This window comes from Mus caroli, unplaced genomic scaffold, assembly GCF_978045245.1.
Source record: "Mus caroli unplaced genomic scaffold, Mus_caroli_1 scaffold_7, whole genome shotgun sequence".
NCBI classification, from domain to species: Eukaryota; Metazoa; Chordata; class Mammalia; order Rodentia; family Muridae; genus Mus; species Mus caroli.
The window spans coordinates 93,531,657-93,549,681 of NW_028227262.1; the positions used below are offsets into that span (position 1 = coordinate 93,531,657).

The 18,025-nt window shown below is 49.7% G+C and overlaps 1 protein-coding gene across 1 annotated transcript; it reads right to left on the minus strand.

Annotated features, from left to right (window-relative positions):
• Positions 1–4,849: 4,849 nt before the first annotated feature.
• Ghrhr (growth hormone releasing hormone receptor) lies at positions 4,850–17,441 on the minus strand. Its single transcript, XM_085839691.1, is given in 15 exon segments — positions 4,850–5,092; positions 5,095–5,130; positions 5,270–5,374; positions 6,713–6,754; positions 8,099–8,228; positions 8,758–8,849; positions 9,417–9,486; positions 9,960–10,020; positions 10,311–10,464; positions 11,834–11,966; positions 12,840–12,937; positions 13,915–14,012; positions 14,525–14,632; positions 14,738–14,840; positions 17,304–17,441. Coding segments are annotated over 15 exon segments (1,401 nt in total). The 3' UTR covers positions 4,850–5,059.
• Positions 17,442–18,025: the final 584 nt, after the last annotated feature.

Sequence of the window (18,025 nt, forward strand, 5' to 3'; positions counted from 1 at the left end):
TCTCTGCACCTAATGAAGGAACAGGGAGCCTCGAGTGAATAATTTAAGAACAAACCCAAGAGAGTCCCAGGGGAATGTAAAACCAGTTCTGACGCTTCCCATCCCCCACATGCCTTCTCACAGCCTGGCTCCCAGCAATGAAATCATCCACAGTCTACATGCCTGAGTAGCAGAGCCAGGAGAGACCCCCATGCAGATACACAGTCAGCCAAGCGCCTGGTCCAGGCGTCCCTCTCTAGCCCTCACCCATACCCTCTCTGCCCTAGTCATTCACATCCGACCTCAGGCCCTAGCACGAGGAGGCTCTTTCCAAATTCCTAGGAGCAAACCGAAGCATCAAGGAAAGTCCTTTCCTTCCTCCCTCCCTCCTTTTCTTCCTTCCTTCCTTTCCTTCTTTTCTCCCTACCTCCATGCAAAACTCCTCTCAGGACCTGAAGAGAGGTGCTGAGAGAAGCATGTGGGTCAGAAAATGGAAGAAGACTTTTCCCATAAGAGGACACACCCAGGAAACTCCCTACAGCCTGACTCTTGCACAGAGACCCCCATGGGAACACTAATTCTTCTATTGCTCACAATTGACAGGTGCTCTCTCTCTCACTCTCCCTCCCCCTCCCCCTCTCCTTCCCCCTTCCCTTCTCCCTCCCTCCTTCCCTTTCTCCCCCTCTTCCTCCCTCCTTCCCTCCCTCCCTCCCTCCCTCCCTCCCTCCCTTCCTTTCTCTCTCTCTGTCTCCTTATACACGTCTAACCCAGCAAGGCTGGTCTCTCAGACAGCCCTTCCCTTCTTCCAGTTCCCTCCTTTCCCAGCCCAGAAGCCTCTTCTTCCCCCAGCCTTTCAGACTTGCTAAGCCCCAAGCCCGATCCTGGGAGTCCTCTTTCCTGTCTAGATCAGGACTTCCTCCAGGAACTGCAGAGATCCCACTCTTGACACAGTTCATATGCCACCTGGTGGCTAGAACGAGCATTGCTTTTTCTCCTCCGACTTAGTGCCCTTCCCAGACACAGATTCCACTGCTGAATTATACCCTAGGCCATTTAGTGCCCCTCGTGAAAACCCTTAGACATCACCTTCTAGTCAGCCTCTCCTGCCACAGAGAAAAAGCCAAGACTCATAGAAAGAGTTTTTAGTCAAGAGCTTAGCCATGGACTTGCATGTACAGACATATTCTAAGTCTACAGAGACCTGTCATAGTGCGCATTATAGTAGGGATTTAAGGCTCATAACAAAATCAGAAGGTACCAAGAAGTAACCACAATAAAACCCCTAGGAGCAGCTACATAATTCCTAAAGCCAGTGATTCCACCACAGCTGACATCATAAGCTTCATTAAGTAAGTGCTACCTAGCCACTAACTAGCATTTACGAGCTATTAACTAGCAACTAACTCCCTATTAACTCCTAACACTCAACACGAACATAACTCTAGACACTCTAACTGATAACACTATTCACCACTAATTAACCACTCATGTTAACACTAACCAAGCTAACACTAACTGTTAGCCAACAGCACTGCAATAACTCGACCAGCAGTGGCAATACCAGTAAGTGTTAATGGAAGGTGTTTCCATGGGAACGGTGCAGAAAATCCATCATGTTGTCACTGTCGTGCAAAAATGCACTAGACCAGCTTTGCCAGGGAACAGTCTGCATTAGTGCAAGGATCCTGCGTCTAGGAGCATTGACTCTGGAATCTCTGTTCATTCTGAGCACACACCACCCCCACCCCCACCCCGCCTTTAAATGTTCACAAAGAATTTCATGCAAGAGAGTCTGTCACCACAGATATTCACTTTAAAAGGAAGAGAAAAGAGTAGGGAGAGGATGAAGAAGGTGGAAGAGAAGGAAAAGGAAGGGGAGGAAGATGAAGAAGAAGAGGAGGAGGAGGAGGAAGGCTTCACCAAGTTCATAAATAACCTTCAGCTAAATAAAGGACATCAATAGAGACTTTGCAAACTTCATGGCAGAAAAAAAAATGTCTCCAGATGTCCTGCAGCAGCATCCACTAATCACTGTTTTTAAGAGCTCAGGGAAGGAACACATGTGCCGTGATGCCACATGGGTTAGAAGAGCAGAGAATATGTGGATTGGTTCTCTCTTTCCACCTTCTCCATAAATGTCAGAGATAGAACGTGGCTCCCCAGACTTCTGAAGTATGGATCTTGGCCTGCTGAGCCTCTCACCAACCCACTTACTCATTCCTAGGTAACCGTTTTATTGAGATATAACGCACAGACAGAAAAATCATCCTTCTACAGTGTACTTACTATTCTGTGGTTTTCTGTATATTCATAATCATCGCAATCCAGTTTTAGAATCAGTCACTTTAGAACTCTCGGCTATTAGCAGTCACCTCCATGCCTCTCCCTCAGCCACAACAGCCTTACATTTGCTTTAACAATGCTGGACATCTTGTGCCAATGAAAGTATCAGAACTTGCTTCGTTCACGGAGCAGTGTCCTGGGAGTCTGTGTACATAGGAGCTTTTTCTGACAGAATTAGCATTCCATTGTCTGCCTATACTGCAATGTATCAGTCAGACGACAAGAGGTTAGGAACGTTCATATACAAGTGTTTTTCTGGGTTTGTTTCTGGTTCTCCTGACCCATGCTTAGGAGTGCTTTCATGAGGTAACGCAAGGTTAGCACTTTTGAGAAACAGGAAAACATTTTATCAAACAGGGAGGGGGCCATTTTACACTCCCACCAGTAATGTGCGAGTTCCAGTCTCTCCATTACCAGTCCTTACCAACATTTGTTTTTGTCTATTTTTTTCCCATTGTCTCCCGTGTCCTAGGTGTGACCGTATCTCAGTGTGGATTTATCTGCATTTTCCTCATGACTACTGATGCTGACCATCCTTCCATGTGCTTATTGTCTTTGAATGTCATTTTTTTTCAAGTATTAAGACAAGAAACAAACTGACAAACACATTGTGACACCAAGATGTTTCTAAAATGCATAGCAAAAAATAACCTTTCAGGAAACAAGAAATCTTAAGACCTATGTCTTTGTGTATGAATAAAGCTGGTTTTTATTTCATTTGTAACTCCTTCAGTGCCCCAAAACATAGTAGTGATTGTTAATGAGTTATGTGATCTGAGACTAAAGGGAGCAATGTACAGTGGCTTTCAGGCAGGACCATGCTGATTTTGACATTTGCCTGACACCTGTCAAGGCAAAAGCCCTGTAACAGGAAATCATGGGCTTTGTATAGCTGCACCCTTTTCAGGAACCCTCCTAAAAGTGAGAGGAAACCGTCATTGTCCTCCATCAGACACACCTGCACACCATCAGGCTAGCCTTCCCATTCCCAATACATAGGAAAGGACACCCGGATAGGAAAGACGCCGGCCGTGCAGGATGAGCGGATCCTGCCTAGGATAATGGGGCATCCCAGAGCCACAAGCAAACTCGGAACAAGGGGACTAGCACCTGGCCATCAGCCCACTCAGGCAGGGCCAGCTAGAAGGGGAGGGCTGAGCTCTTAGGGCAGTGAGAGAAATCTATGAGGAGGGCTGTGTAGTGGGGCAGGGCTTCCTGCTAGCATGCAGTAGGCTCCACAGAGCATAGCTGCTGAGGTAGACCAAGTTGAAGAGGGTTTGTGACTGATCTAACACTGCATATACTTCTTCCTGTCCGATTGAAACCCTCTACCCCATCAGTCAGCAAACAGGTCCCTAAGGACAGCACCTGCTTGTTTCTCCTTCCTCCTGCCAAGGAGGGGTGAGAGATGATGGGCAATGAAGATGTAAAGGGGACCACATCTAGTGAGGGCAGCTAGCAGTAATCTGGGACATAGGAGAGCATACACTAGTATTGGAATGGAAAATATCACACACACACACACACACACACCCCATAAGCTCATGTTCGAACACTTGGTCCCTGGAAAGCACTGTCCAGGGAGACTGTAGCAGAGTCAGAGTAAGTCCTTAGTGAATGGGGTTGGTTCCTGGAGAAAGGGCATTATGGGTTCTGGCCTGATTCTGGTTCCGGCCAGAGCTCCCACCCTCCCAAATGCTGATGCAGGGAAACCAACTGTCTCGCAGCCCTGCTGCCTCAGATGTGAACTGTTCCCCAGCCATGCCTTGCCCACCATGGTGAGCTGTACCCTCTCAAACTGTGAGCTAAAATAAATTCTCTTTCCCTCATTTTTTCCCGTGGTGATTAAAAAAAAAAAGTAACGAAGCCAGGACACAAATAGAGGAACAAAGGAGAGATAAATGGAGCTAAGGATTCCCCCACGCCTCAGACAAAGATACCAGCGACTTCCAGAACAAGCTCAGAAGGCTAACAGGCACAAGAGGAACTGTTCACACTTGTTTGACATCAGGGAAAAGGCTGCCGCTTTACACCCGTTTAGCTTGTAAGCAATAAGTGGAAGGAGAATGCCAGACGCTAGTGGGGCTGCAAGCACTGCCGAATGCAAGGGCAGGCCAGGCTGCTAATCCGCAAGCCTGCAATGTGGCACAACAGAATCATCTCAAAGCGAGGTGTGATACCCCGGGGCTCCCTTCCTGGTGTGAGTCCCAGAGAGAGGCTTGTCTTACAGTCCTTTGAAGGACAGACAGATGGGCGCTTACCTAGAGGGAAGGGGCTGGGTAACCCAAGGGCAATGGTGTCAGGTGACCCAGTGTAGTCAAAACAGGAGACCAGATGTACCCTCAGCAGTGCAGCGGAGCCCTTAAAAGCACAGTGCTTGGGGAAAACATTAGTGGAAGGATGAGACACATAACAGATAGCATTTATTTACAGCCAAATCCAGACATGTGGCACACTCCACACATACAAGACAGAAAAGCGATTTGCATCTCTGCCTGTGGGAGGAGGGGAGGGGGAGGGGGTTGGGACAAAAGAGAGTGCTTTTAAAAAATAAATAAAACATGAGAACTCATATAGAGACAAATGGCAATGAGGCAGCTGGAGCCAAGGGATGAGGAATGCACCGGAAGTGCAAATAATGGCTGCTGACAAGAGCTCCCCTTCAGAGCCACATTGACTCAACTGTGGATCACTCGTGTACAAGTTTATTGGTTTCTCTGTGCCTTGGGCAATAGCCCTAGATGGGAAGAAAGAACAGATGGGGGCAGATGCAGGAACTGAGAAAGTGGAAGGTTGATATACGGGGACCTGGAGAAAGCAGATGCAGAGAAGGGGAAGGAGAACGGGAGGGAGGACCACATTGCCCGTGGTGCCATGAAAGTTTGAGCACAGGATTTGGGACTCGGCCCTTGTGATGATGGCTGGCCTAGCACTCAGAGGTCAGCACCTTCAATCTCGATCGGGGAGGTGTGGTCCACTCAGTGCAGGTCCGCCGAGCTGGCAGAAGTTCAGGGTCGTGGCCATACCATTTGCGTGAAATCTCTGTCCTCACCTCCACAGACAAGGGAGAGGATGTTAGGAAGATCCCACTGCCACTTCTCAGCTCAACCCCAAGAGACTAAAGGTCCAGGGGGAAGGTGGTGTGAGAAAAACAGGGCAGGCAAGGAGAGCCTGGTCGCTGGCCCTGTCAGGTACAGACAGGCATTACTACTCTATCCTTCCTTGGACAGTTTCCAGCCTTTGTCTGAGACCAGGCAAACACATGGATGCCCTTTGTGCCTCTTGGCTTACGACCAGGTGACCCTCTCTGAGCGACTTTGATCCACGCTTGCCTTAGTCTGAGACACCAGTGGATACGACTGACAAGAGAAAGCTGGGAAGGTAGAGTGGGGCAGTCTGTATCTTTGTCTGGCTGGGGGATCGACCGAAGGACTGAAAGACGTTCTGCCTGATAGCTAATCTGGCACTTTGGAAAGGTAAAGGGGAAACTGACTGATAACATAGATAAGGCTGAGCAAGACTCCAACAATGGGTTTGGTACACTGAGAGTCAGTTGGGGACAGAGGTATCAGGTAAGGCAAGGATGGATGAACAGATGGGAAGAAAGAAAGAAGGAAAAGAAGAAGAAGGGAGGGAGGGAGGGAGGGAGGGAGGGAGGGAGGGAGGGAGGGAAGGAGGGAGGGAGGGAGGGAGAAAGGGACTCCTTAACCACAGAATTACCGCAGAGCTAACCACAGAGCCCATGGCAGACACAGGGCCATCAGGAAAAGCTGTGACCCTACCTGTGCATGCTGCCAGAGTTCTGGAGATCTGGACTCAGCCAACTCCATCTCTGCACAGCACGACTTTAATGAGAAGAAAAGCCACAGGGTCTCCTGGGTGACTGTCTCTTCTCAGCTGTCTGCCTTCTCCTATAATCCCACATGTGTCATGGCCTCTATTGTGTCTGCTTGCTTCACTCCTGCCTCCACTTCTGGCAACCCAGTCTGAGTCCCTTTCTTCCAGAGTTTCTCTGTTTCCTGCTCTGCTCTGGCTCTTTCTGTCTCTGTATCTGACTCTTTTCCCCAGTTCCTTCTATATGGACCTGTAACTTTCTGTCCCTGTTCTTTCACTCTCTCTGTCCCCCAAGTGATCTACTCTGCCCTCTATCCTCCCTTGACCCTTGAAACACCTCCATCTCATGAGCTTGTTGTAGAACATAGCCCAGCTCATAGAAGGAATATGTTCAAAAGTATTCAGGTTAAACAGAACCTACTCACACAAAGGACCACAAGAGTGGAGGATCATGAGAGTCAACCATGCTGGGATTTACAGGACCAGGGCAAAAGAAAAGGAGCTGAGAAGAAGGTCTACTTGTTGAATAAAGGTGAGCTTTTGGGAGCACACATACCTCTTGATTGAGGAAGCAGTAGAGGACAGCAACAATGAAGCCCTATAGAGTCAAAAAGAAGAAAAGACTCCATCAGAACACTTTGGTCTGACTTTGGAATTTGGCAGTCTTTCTCTTGTCTTCTCCCTCACTCATCAGTCACTGCACCAGACATACCAAGTCATGTAGTCATTGTGGCATGCCTGCCAGAGCTGTATAGATAGCCCACACCTCACTGTGTATCTTCATTTTTGTATCTGCATTAGTGAGCACATTGCCTGATATATAATAGGTACTCGGTAAGAATTGAAAAGATAAGATGAGTAAATGCATTCATTTGGATGGATGGACAGATGGGTAGGTAGAAGGAAGGAAGGCAGGCAGGCAGGCAGGAAGGAAGGAAGGAAGGAAGGAAGGAAGGAAGGAAGGAAGGAAGGTAGGAAGGACAAATGGATAGGTGGATAGACATATAGGTGGAACAATGGATGAGTGGGGAGATGAATGAAAGAAGGATGACTATATGGGCATGTGGACTGAAGGAAGGAGGAACAGAAGGAAGAATGAATATACTGGTGGATGGATGGATGGATGATAGATAGATAGATAGATAGATAGATAGATAGATAGATAGATTAGATGGATATATAAAAAGAAAGAATGACAGATGGAAGAATGTGCAGGTGGATAGTTAGGTTAACATAGGGATAGAAGGATAGATGAACAGATGAATGAAAAGAAGAATGTATGGATGGGCAAGTAGAATCAAAAGAATGGATGCACAGATGGATGGATGGATGGATGGATGGATGGATGGATGGATGGATGGATGGAAAGATGGGCAAGTTTACTGAAGGAAGGAGAAATAGAAGAAAGGACAGATGGATGGATGGATGGATGGATGGACGGATGATGGATAGATGGGTGGGTGTGTAGATAAAGGTGAATAGAATGATGCATGAGTGAGTGGAGAAGATGGAAGGAAGGAGAAAGGAAGAAGATGAATAGGTACAAGGGGGATGGAAAGATGGATAGGTGGTTGGGTGAATTGATTGATAGCAATAATGCATAGATTAATGAGAGAGAGGAAGAAAAGAATTGATGGATAGATAATAAGTGATGGATGGATGAGTAGATGGATGGATAGGGAGGGAGGGATGGTTGAAGGAAAAAGGGGTAACTGAATTGTTTAATGGACAATGAATAAAGGATGGACAAATGAGTAGATTGATGGATACATAGGTGGATGAATGACTATCTGGGGAATGTGAAGATGAATGTATCAGCACTTGGATAAGTAGAGAGATAAAAGGTAAAGATGGATGGCTGATTAAACAGATAGACGAATAGGCCTCACACTCACATGAAGTTAGTCCTTGGAAGGAAGAAGTGTCTGTAAGGGGCTCTCACCTGAAAGGACCCCAACCCCAGCTCCAGGGGTACACGGATGTCAAGGCCAGCACTGTCAGGCAGGAAGTTGAAGATGATGTAATGAATTCCAAACAGCGGTATAAGGAGAAGTGTTGACTTGGAAAGCCGCCTTGGAGAAGGACAAATTCTAGACTCTGAAGCTGTCCATCATCATCCATCCTGGAGACTCTGTCCTCCACACAGACCTCTGGGCTTCTTGACTTTTAAGGGCCATCACACTATGTGGCCCTGCAGTTATCCCGGCTACTCCAGAGTCTATGTACATCTTTCTAAGTTTAATTCTTCCAGGAACCCTTCTCTAATTGCCCTTTTCTCTCATTTAGACATAATCTCCTTCTCCGGGCCCCATAGAAATAGATGCAGCCCTTGTCAGCCATTTACCATAGTAACTGGCAGCTTTGTGTGCCTCTTCCCTGTACTGTAATCTCATGGGAGGCCGGGCCCAGATCTGTTCTCTCTCTAGGGACATGGGGAAAAGGACAGGACCAGGGTAAGGGATAGCTGTCAGACGAGACAAAAACAAATGTCATTCCCTCCAAGTGCTTTCCATTATGGTTCTCCAGATACATAACACACACACACACGCACACACACACACGACACATCCACACGTGCATGCACACACACATGAATGGTACCAGTACTGAGCCCGTGTGTGTAGGCCGCCTTGTGCAGGCTCCAGCTTCCTCAGCAGGATACAAATTATATTGAGAAACAGCCCAAAGTTCACCTGGAAATGAGGCACAGGGAAGTGGGTGGAAAGGTCAGAGGCAGCACTAGGTGGCTAGCCTAGGATTGGCCCCATCCCCTTTGATGACTAGGAATCCCAAACATGTGAGGTGCAGGGAGAGAACGACTGAGGACCCACACACACACACACACACACACACACACACCAGCCCTGGCAAAAACAGATGAGAGAGCCAGGTCTGGCCACCTGCCTCCAGCCACCTCTCAGGATCTCTCAGGTACAAAGCAGTTGTCTGTCACTGTGCAGTTTCTCTGCTGGGGAGAGATCACACACCCGCAGGAGCCATGCCACATCGGGAATAGGAGCAGCTGAGTGCCCACCTGTAGGTGCCATCCACTACCACTTAGCACCCCAGCAAGACATGTTCTGCAAGCCAGACACATGGAAACTAGAAAACAGGTCTAGGTGCTGATGTAATCAACTAGTGTCAGAGAAAGTAGACGCTGGTTTCCCTTGGGATAATCATGTAGCCACCCCTCCAGGGCCATGTAAAGAAACTTGGAGGCTAGGTTAATAAAGCAAAGAACACTGGCCTCAGAGACTGACCCCAACAGAGAGGACTATGGGCCCTTTGATGATCCACCAGCAGGGGGAGCTGTTGTCTAAGTCCCAGCACCTGGAAAGAAGAAAGCCTAGTCTTGAAAGTGCCCCTTTTCTACCCTGATAAGGCACCTCCTCAACACACCTGCTATGGCTCCTGGGGCCCCTCTCTGTCTAGTGCTCAAGTCTTTAGCCCCACTCTGTCTTCATCTTGCCTGATCTTCTATTCCAGCCTCTCCATAGGAGAGACCCAGTGAAGGCTGGTTGGCCTTTCTCATCCTTGTCCAGACATTTCTTGTCCTTAGAAAACCTACTCAGAGCTGATCTCTTGAGATTCATATCTCTGACAACCTCTCCTGCCTGAACTCCTGCCCCACCCCCACCCTATCCCACCTCACCCCCGTGCTACCAGCAGCCTGCCCACTTGCCACACTCTAACCTAGGGATCCCATTCCCCTCCTCCCTTCCTCCTCCTCTTCCTCCTTCTCCTTAGATGGTCTACGACACGCCTTGCTGACAGCATGGGGGTGAGGAACTTGCTCTACTCACTCAGTGTCCTCAAAAGCCAGTTTGCAGCCCACCCACGTACCAGTGCATAGCACGGGGAGCCCTGTGGGTGAAATAACACAGAGGTGAGTGAGAGCTCTGCATCCTTTGCCTTGAGTGTAGCCTCTACCTCCCAGCAATCTGTTAGCCACATGCAGACTATAATGGTGGAGCCAGGTAATGGTTTGAGGGGATCTGGTCTACTTCCCAATGTTCAGCACAGGGCTGTGGCCTGCCCCTTCCCCCTCCCTGAGCCTTAGAGTCACTCACAATGAAAAAGGCTTCTTTGTGAGCTCCCACGGCCTTCCCAACCTCCACCTCTCCTATAGTGACCAATGACCCCTTGATGCTCACCCCAGCCAGCGAGGACCAGCCACCAAAAAGCTGGTTTGGACCTGGGGGATGTGGAGGCCAACAGGCAGCTCAGGTAGACAGCTTCTGCCAACAGCCAGCTGAAGTTGGTCATGGTGGCCAAATGTGAGATGGCCACAGAGACCTTGCACAGGACCTGAGAGTGGGGACCTGATGCTTCAGAGCTTGGACACCCCCCACCCCCGACTTCAGCCCCATTGGATCTCTTTCACTCCACTGAGACACCAAACCCTCAGGTCCCCTCCACCTTGGGCTGGACCACTCCACTCCTTGGGATGCCATAGGAGGAATTGGACAGTATAATTGTGATGGTCAGAGCACAGACACACAGGTTAGGTTCATTGTGTCCTCTGTCAGCCATGCAAACCATCTCAGCCTAAGTGCTCTGTATGTGAAAAAAGGAAGAACTCTAGGACCTCTCACGGCTCTCTCTCTCTCTCTCTCTCTCTCTCTCTCTCTCACACACACACACACACACACACACACACACACACCTTTCTATTCCCTCTGTCATCATGCACCCTTCCTAAGCTGAAGTTTCTCCTCTAAAGTGATAACCACGGACTGCTTATCCACACACAGCGTTGATCAGTGGATATAGGATGTGTTCATCATGCATGCACCCATCTGGCTCGCTCCTCCCTCACCTGCCTCTATGGGCTACGGTACCACCTCTGAGCCCAGTTGCCCAAGCTCTATTTATTCCCCAACTGTGTGGCTGGGTGACCTGGCCAACTGCCCCTCGTTAACAAAATGGGATTAAAGTGAGGCCTTCAAGGCGTTTTAAGATCAAAAGAGATAATACATGTAAAGTACTTGGTGTGCTGCCCGGCCTAAGTGAGTGCAGTCAGTGATTAATTCATTAATTAAATCAGCCCACTTGTTGGTCCCGGTACTCACTTGTCTATTCATTTCCAGAACACTTTCAAAGACCTTGAACTCTGACCCCTTCAGTTTTCAATCTGTTCCTCTCCTCTCCTTTCCCCACCCCTCTACTTTTGCGACTTCCAATTTCTGGTGTGATGACTCTCCTCTCATTAAAAGCTTCCTCCCTATCTCACTGCTTTTGGGCCCATGCAGCTCCAAGGCCGCCTCCTCCCTGAACCCCTTTCATTCTCTTAATTCTCTGCTTTCCCTACCCAGCAGTCCCCAGGTCTGGGTGCTTCCTGTCCCCTGGGTGCTTCTGGAAGGAGGAGCCAAGTTCTACCCAGGTCCTTGCACACTCATTAAAGGCAATGACATGGCTGGCTGGCACAGGAGCTGCTGTGACCAAGTTGAAATGGAAACATTGATGAAAGAGGAATGATGGTGTGGGGCGCCCCTAGCAAAGGGAGCTGCTCGTATGGGCACTGTGATCTATGAATGCGTGGGGAGAGCTTGAGGCTTCCATCCCTTGCCACTGCCCTTGTCATAGCCTCAGCCTGTGGAGCGACAGGTCAGGCACACTCAGGCCTGTCTTCTGCCCTCTTCCCCCTGCCCCAACTCCCTCCAGCCACAGTCTTTACAGTGGACATGCTGCAGTGGTCCGTGCTATCTCCCTGGAAGATGGCGGCATCCTTCAGGAACACAGCACTGGCCTTGAGGATGAAGGTGGCAAACAGCTGCGTGTGGATGTAGTTCCTGGGGCAGTGGAGCCTCCTGGAAGGGGCAGGAGAGATGAACATAAAGTCCTGACTGCAGAAGACCTTCCCAGGGTCTAGACCAAGACTGGCATGGCTGGGAAGCTGCGCAGAAGTGAGCCAAGACAGAGTGGCCAAAGCCATATCAAATAAAATGAGACCCAATGAACTGGGTAGAAAGTGAGACAAATGTGTCAGTTTGACCTTGAAGGTCAGCTGGCCAGCATTTTCCTGGCCTAAGTTCAGGTAAGGAGCAGGGGTTTCTTATATCCCTGCCTTCAGATGGTTTTGTAACTGTGGGTGCAGAGGCAACCACAGCCCAGCAAGAGCCTAAGGGAGCCTCTGATGATCAGAGAACTACCCTCTGAGGCATAGTCCCATGGGGGAACTCAACCTTTGAAGCCTGGAAAGCCATTACAGCCAGCAGTAAGAGCTGAGGGTGGGCTTGCTGGTGGAGGCCATTCAGGGAACCCTGGGTTCAATCCCTGATACTGAAAAGAAAAAAAATGGTACCAAAAAGTACTACAATGGTCAGAATGTTGCAACCATCAAAAGAGGGCCATGCAGGTGTCAAGGAGGACTCTTAGAACTGGATGAGAGCTGGGCTTCCAGTGTTGGCAGGGGTGAACACACCACCAAGGAAAAGAAGGCATTGGGAGCAAACAGGAGGAGATCCACATGAGGAAAGGTGTGGCCAGAGAACAGAGCCCTGCTGTGTGAAGAGAGGGCCCACCTGTGGGGCTTGGGGAGGGGCAGGGGGAGCAAGAGGTCAACAAAGGTCATCTCGCCTGGATCTGAGCCCCTCTTGACTATGCGGGCCAAGAACCAGACTTGGTCCCCAGGTAGTAGGGAGGCAGTGATGGCTCTTGAGCAAATGACAAGGGTGGCAAACCTGAGGGCAACCAGGATGGCAATAGCCACGCAGAGGGCTACAATGGAGATGCTGTGGCCCGTGGTGTAGATGATCTTCACCGTGGAGAAGTACGATTTCTGGGGAGGGGGCAATAGAAGCAGAAGAAAGGTTTGGCAATCAAGCAGGAGTCTGGCATCGCCACCAGCTTCCCAGGCACTGATACCACAGAAAGCCTCGGACAGAGCCTGCCCCTCAGATAGAGATGCTCAGATAAGGATTCCCAGTTGCAATGGAAGTGGGAGGAGCCAGCAGAAGCTACCTGGCTCTGGAGAGCGGCAAAAGCACAGGAGGAAGTTGGGCCTGATTATTGACACCAGCTAGCTACCAGCTTGAGAACACGGCCACCCCATATACAGGTAACCTCCTGGGTACCAGGAACAGCCCCAGGCAGGTGGGGAAAGGCTCTTTGGGACCCAAGTATTTGATTCAGTGAGAGCTAGGGACATAGTATGACCAGGTACTGCAACTCCAGCTTGCTGTTCATCTCAAGCCATCCCTGTGCTTCTCTGACCTGTCTCTTCATCTGAAAGGTAAGTACACCAGCGTTTTTTGCTCTTAGGGCCGAGGGCAGGGAGAAATGGGATTGTGAGTGTGGATGGGCCTTGAGAAGACCCTGAGCTGTGCACAGTGTAAAGTATGATGTCCATAGCTGGGGGTCTCTGTAATGACTACACCCTTGAGTTTTATCTGCTTGCCCATACCACAGCCCAGTATACTGTACCACTGGTGGAGGACCAGAGAAAGCAAGCACTTCCTGTCTAACACAGCAGCAATCTTTATTCCCTCTGAAATAACTAAAGCTCCACCCCACCCCCACCCCCCATCCTGCACCAAAAACTAGGAAGAGAAAAAGCTGGCCAAGAGGTGGATGACTATGGCTTCCAGTCTGCCTCTGCTTCCCTTCTCCCTCACCCTTAAGTAAATGGACCAGCGTCAGGAGGCACTCTCCTGCCATCTGCTGGACAGCTCCTGTAATTACTACACCCATGTGATGGTTACAGTGGGGATGATAGGCATCCATTGAGATAGTAAGCTACATACATACGGGGCTTACCTCCTTGGTTAACAGTTCCAAGGGCACAGGGCAAGCCACAGGGTATGGTGGGAAGGGATTAGACCAGCCAGTGATGGTGCAGTCCCTCTTCACAACCCCTAGAGGCAAACAAGAGTCTCTGCTTATAGAATTCCTCCCTTCCCAGAAGATGGTGGGAAGGTTCTGTGAGGTGTATACACATTCTTAACCACAAGAACAGAAGAGTCCTCTTCTCCCATGGCTTGGGTTCTGGACTGGTGTAGTCTGTCTCTGTTCTCCAGGAAAGCTCTGCTGAGTGGAATGATGGACCTCTACATCCTAAGGGCAGGAAGTATGACACCCACCCCTTTCCCATAAGAGACAGGAAGGACAGCAAGTGGAAGTGGACAGGAAGTGCAGTGGACGATGAGGTGTTCCCCACCCTCCTCAGTATGGTACCACCTCCCTTTCTCCAGTGTTATCATTAATCCTGCACTGGGAGGTTGGTGCTATTAGTCATAGTTCAAGATGACTAAATTTTTCAGGGTAACACTAGAAGATTGAAATCCAGGATAGTCCATCACCGAACCAGTGATGTGCAAACCAGAAGGAACCGCATGCTGCGCAGCCCTGCCTTAGCTAGGCCACTCACCTGTGTCTGAGCCGAAGTGAGAGAAGAATTCAGGGCAGGGGAGAGAGACCCACTGGCCAGAGCCTGTTGGGGGCCAGCACAGCAGCCCATCCCAGGACCCAGGGCATCCTAGGTGGAGAAGGAGGAGACATGGGGTAACCTATGAGGGAGGAGATTCTGAATGGCAGTGCTGGAGGAGATGTCAGGACCAGGGACATCCCCACCCCTTCATACCCAGGGAGGTGTTGGTGGTCCCCTCTGCTGCCTGAAGACATGCAAGCTCATCGTCTCTCAGCTGAGTGATGAAGTCACATTCTAGGTGGAGGTGACCCAGTGTCTATGGGAAATTGTGACAGAATGAGCCAAGCCCACTGGAGGCCTCGTGTGCTCTAGTTGTAGTGACCTGAAGATGGAGGGAGACCAAGCCTGATACATTTCTGTGCCCTAATTCTGAGAAAGGCCCATTTGCCCCACAGATATCAAGGCATGTTTGATAAGCAGTGGGGCATAAGGAAGGAGGAGTGGGGCATAGAGGGGGGATGTTCAGAAAGGAGAGGGGAGGAATGAAAAAAGAGGAAGGAAGGAGAGGAGAAGAAAGAGGAGAAAGAAGAGAGGGAGGGAAAGAAAGGAAGGAGGGGCAGAGAGAGTGAGGAAGAAGGGAGGGACAGATGCAGTTTTCCTTCTCCTGGCAAGGAATTCTAAGACACATTAGAGAAAGCCATAGAGAGTTCCCATCTCTGTGACAGTGCAGCCCTTGACGAGGCCTTTTCTCCTTCCCCACCACCCCTTACTCTATACACTTCTGGGCTCTGAAAGTGTTTCTGCATTAAACAACTCTGGGAGGCAGAATGGACCCCAAAGATGTCCATGTCCCAGTCCCCAAAGCCAGTAAATGTGTCTCCTGACAGAGCCAAAGGACTTAGCAGATATGGTCAAGGATCTCCAGGCAGGAAGATGACCTCGATTATCTGAGTGGGCCCAGAGTAGTCACAAGAGGGCACAGGGACCAAATCAGAGAGGACATGATGGAAAGGGTTGAAAGAAACTATGGTGCTTCCTGAAGATGAAGAAATGTCTCGGGCCAGGGCAGGAGACTCCAGAAAGACCACCTGGGTTTAACATCTGATGTGTCTCAGACAAGTTACATGAGCAGATGTATAGACTAGTGAGTGGGAGAGAATACGAGCAGATGGGAGAATAAGAAGACAGGAACATCTGACTGCTATAAAGGAACAATGAACAGAAGGAGGGGCTCAGTGTGGAGGGGGACAGGACTGACTGTACGGTTGGTGGAGTGGATGACTGTTCAGACAGACATATAGACAATGAGATCGGGGAAGGTGGACATATGAGGGTGTGTTGAAGTATGGTGGATGATGAGGGCCCTGCATGGGGCAACTGAGTTGATCATTAGGTGGGATAAAGGAAGCTGCCTTCATGCATGCTTGATGATGATAAAGATTGTAGATTGAATACCTATTCCACAGCCTGGGGACCACAAGAAATGGTCTTGAAGATTTCCTGCACATCTCTGTGTTTCCAATGGGTGATTCAGGGACTGTGTGGAGCCCAAGTGCTCCAGGATAGGCAGAGATCTGATGTTTGTCTAAGACTTGAAATTTGACCATTTCTTTAAAGAGCTCGAATTCCTAACATCATCTCTCAAGATTTAACCAAATCCTTGCAAGATTCATATACATCTTGCTTTCTCTCTGTATCTTTCTGTCTCTCAGTCTCTGTCTCTGTCTGTCTCTGTCTCTCTCTCTGTCTGTCTCTCTGTCTCTGTCTGTCTCTCTCCCTCTCTCTCTGTCTCTCTGTTTCTGTCTCTGTCTCTGTCTCTGTCTCTCTCTGTCTCTCTGTCTCTCTCTCTCTCTCTCTCTCTCTCTCACACACACACACACACACACACACACACACACACACACATACACACACACTCGGGATCTTCCTATCTACCCCAGCTACTGAATGACTCCTCTGGTGTAGGGTTCCCTCCCTGAAATGGAGCTTTCCAGATTCTGTGTACACAGAGGAGGATATGAGTCTTTTGTACCATATAGGTACATAACTCATAGAACTTACCTGTGTGACACTCATATGCCAGCTGCATGACACTCTCATGCCAGCCCTGGACAGGTCAGATCACTTATCCTTATCCCCTCCCTGCGGCATGGTAGCCTTAGGTCCACTGACCTATAATTCTCTGCATAGCTCAGACTGCCATCAAACTCATGATAATCTTCTAGTGTCCACAAAGGCTGAGCCACCACATCTAGTCCAAGTCTCTCGTTTTTTACCCAGAGGCAAACGAAAGCTCAAGTGTCACAGAGTTCACTTCACAGTCTGAAGATGCCAGCCTCTTGATTGAAGGACAGTGAGGTACTGGGATAGGTGGTCACCCCTGGCAAGGCAGTAGAAGAAGGTAGCCTCCGTTCCCGTATGCTCCCACCTAGTGTCTTGTGACTCCTCCCCTCTTGGCCCTTGATGCTACTGACAGCAACCCAGAAAGTCTGCTGGAAGGTTGGAGCACATTCAGGGAAGCCTCCTTTCTTGGCTTCCCCATACCCCTATATACAGGCCAGGGAGCAGTAGCTGGTTTCTGAAACTTCTCCAAGCCTGGCTCTATGAAAGGAAGAGTTCTCAAATATCACAGCTGGAAGAGCTGGTATTCACACATCTGCCAGCCCCACATGGTCCTAAGATTAGTCAGGGAAGGAAGGAGGGAGCCACCAGACTCAGGAGTTCCCCCACCACAGACTGCCACCACCCAAGAGAACAAAGATCTGAGCTGGCTACTTACAACTCCCCACAGGCTCAGCAAGCAGAGGATACAGGTAGCCCGCCTCAGGCCATCCATGGCAATGGTGCCTGCAGTCAGCCTCAGTGAGCCGTGGCCCTTCCCTCCCAGGCTGTCTCTGGTGATGCCACCTAGCTGCATCTCTGCTGCCTCACCTTCCCAGTAGCTAGCTACTCGTGTAGGCAGGGCCAACAGAAGGGACACCCAGCTGAATATTGAACGGGATGGAGGGACATTGTGTTACCACCAGCCCTAAATGGGACTCCGTGTCCTCAGCAGGGGGTGGCTGAGCTCTGCTACACCACCTTGATGTCTGAGTATATCTATCCTGACAGCCAGAACCCAGAGAACACAGACAGGGTATAGAGAGGTGACAGCCACAGGAAACCTCCACTTAGTCAGGATGCTTTCCCTTTGTTTTCAGAGCCCAGTTCCCCAATAGCCTTACTCAGAGAGGCCTCCTATACCTGCACCAGAAATACAGGACCTCAGAAAATAAGGTGCCCAGGACTGCCTCAATGTTTCAAGGAGCCCCAGATTTGTTGATGCTCTTAAGTCTCTTTCACAGGGCTGGAGGGTGAGCTGAGAGGACCAACGAGACGAGGGGCAAGTGACAGGGGAGCCTGGAAGATTTGAATGAGCCTTATGAAAAGTGACTTTGAAGGGCTGGGGCTGGGGCTCAGTGGTAACGCACTGGGTCAACATGTGTGTGGCTCCAGGTTCAA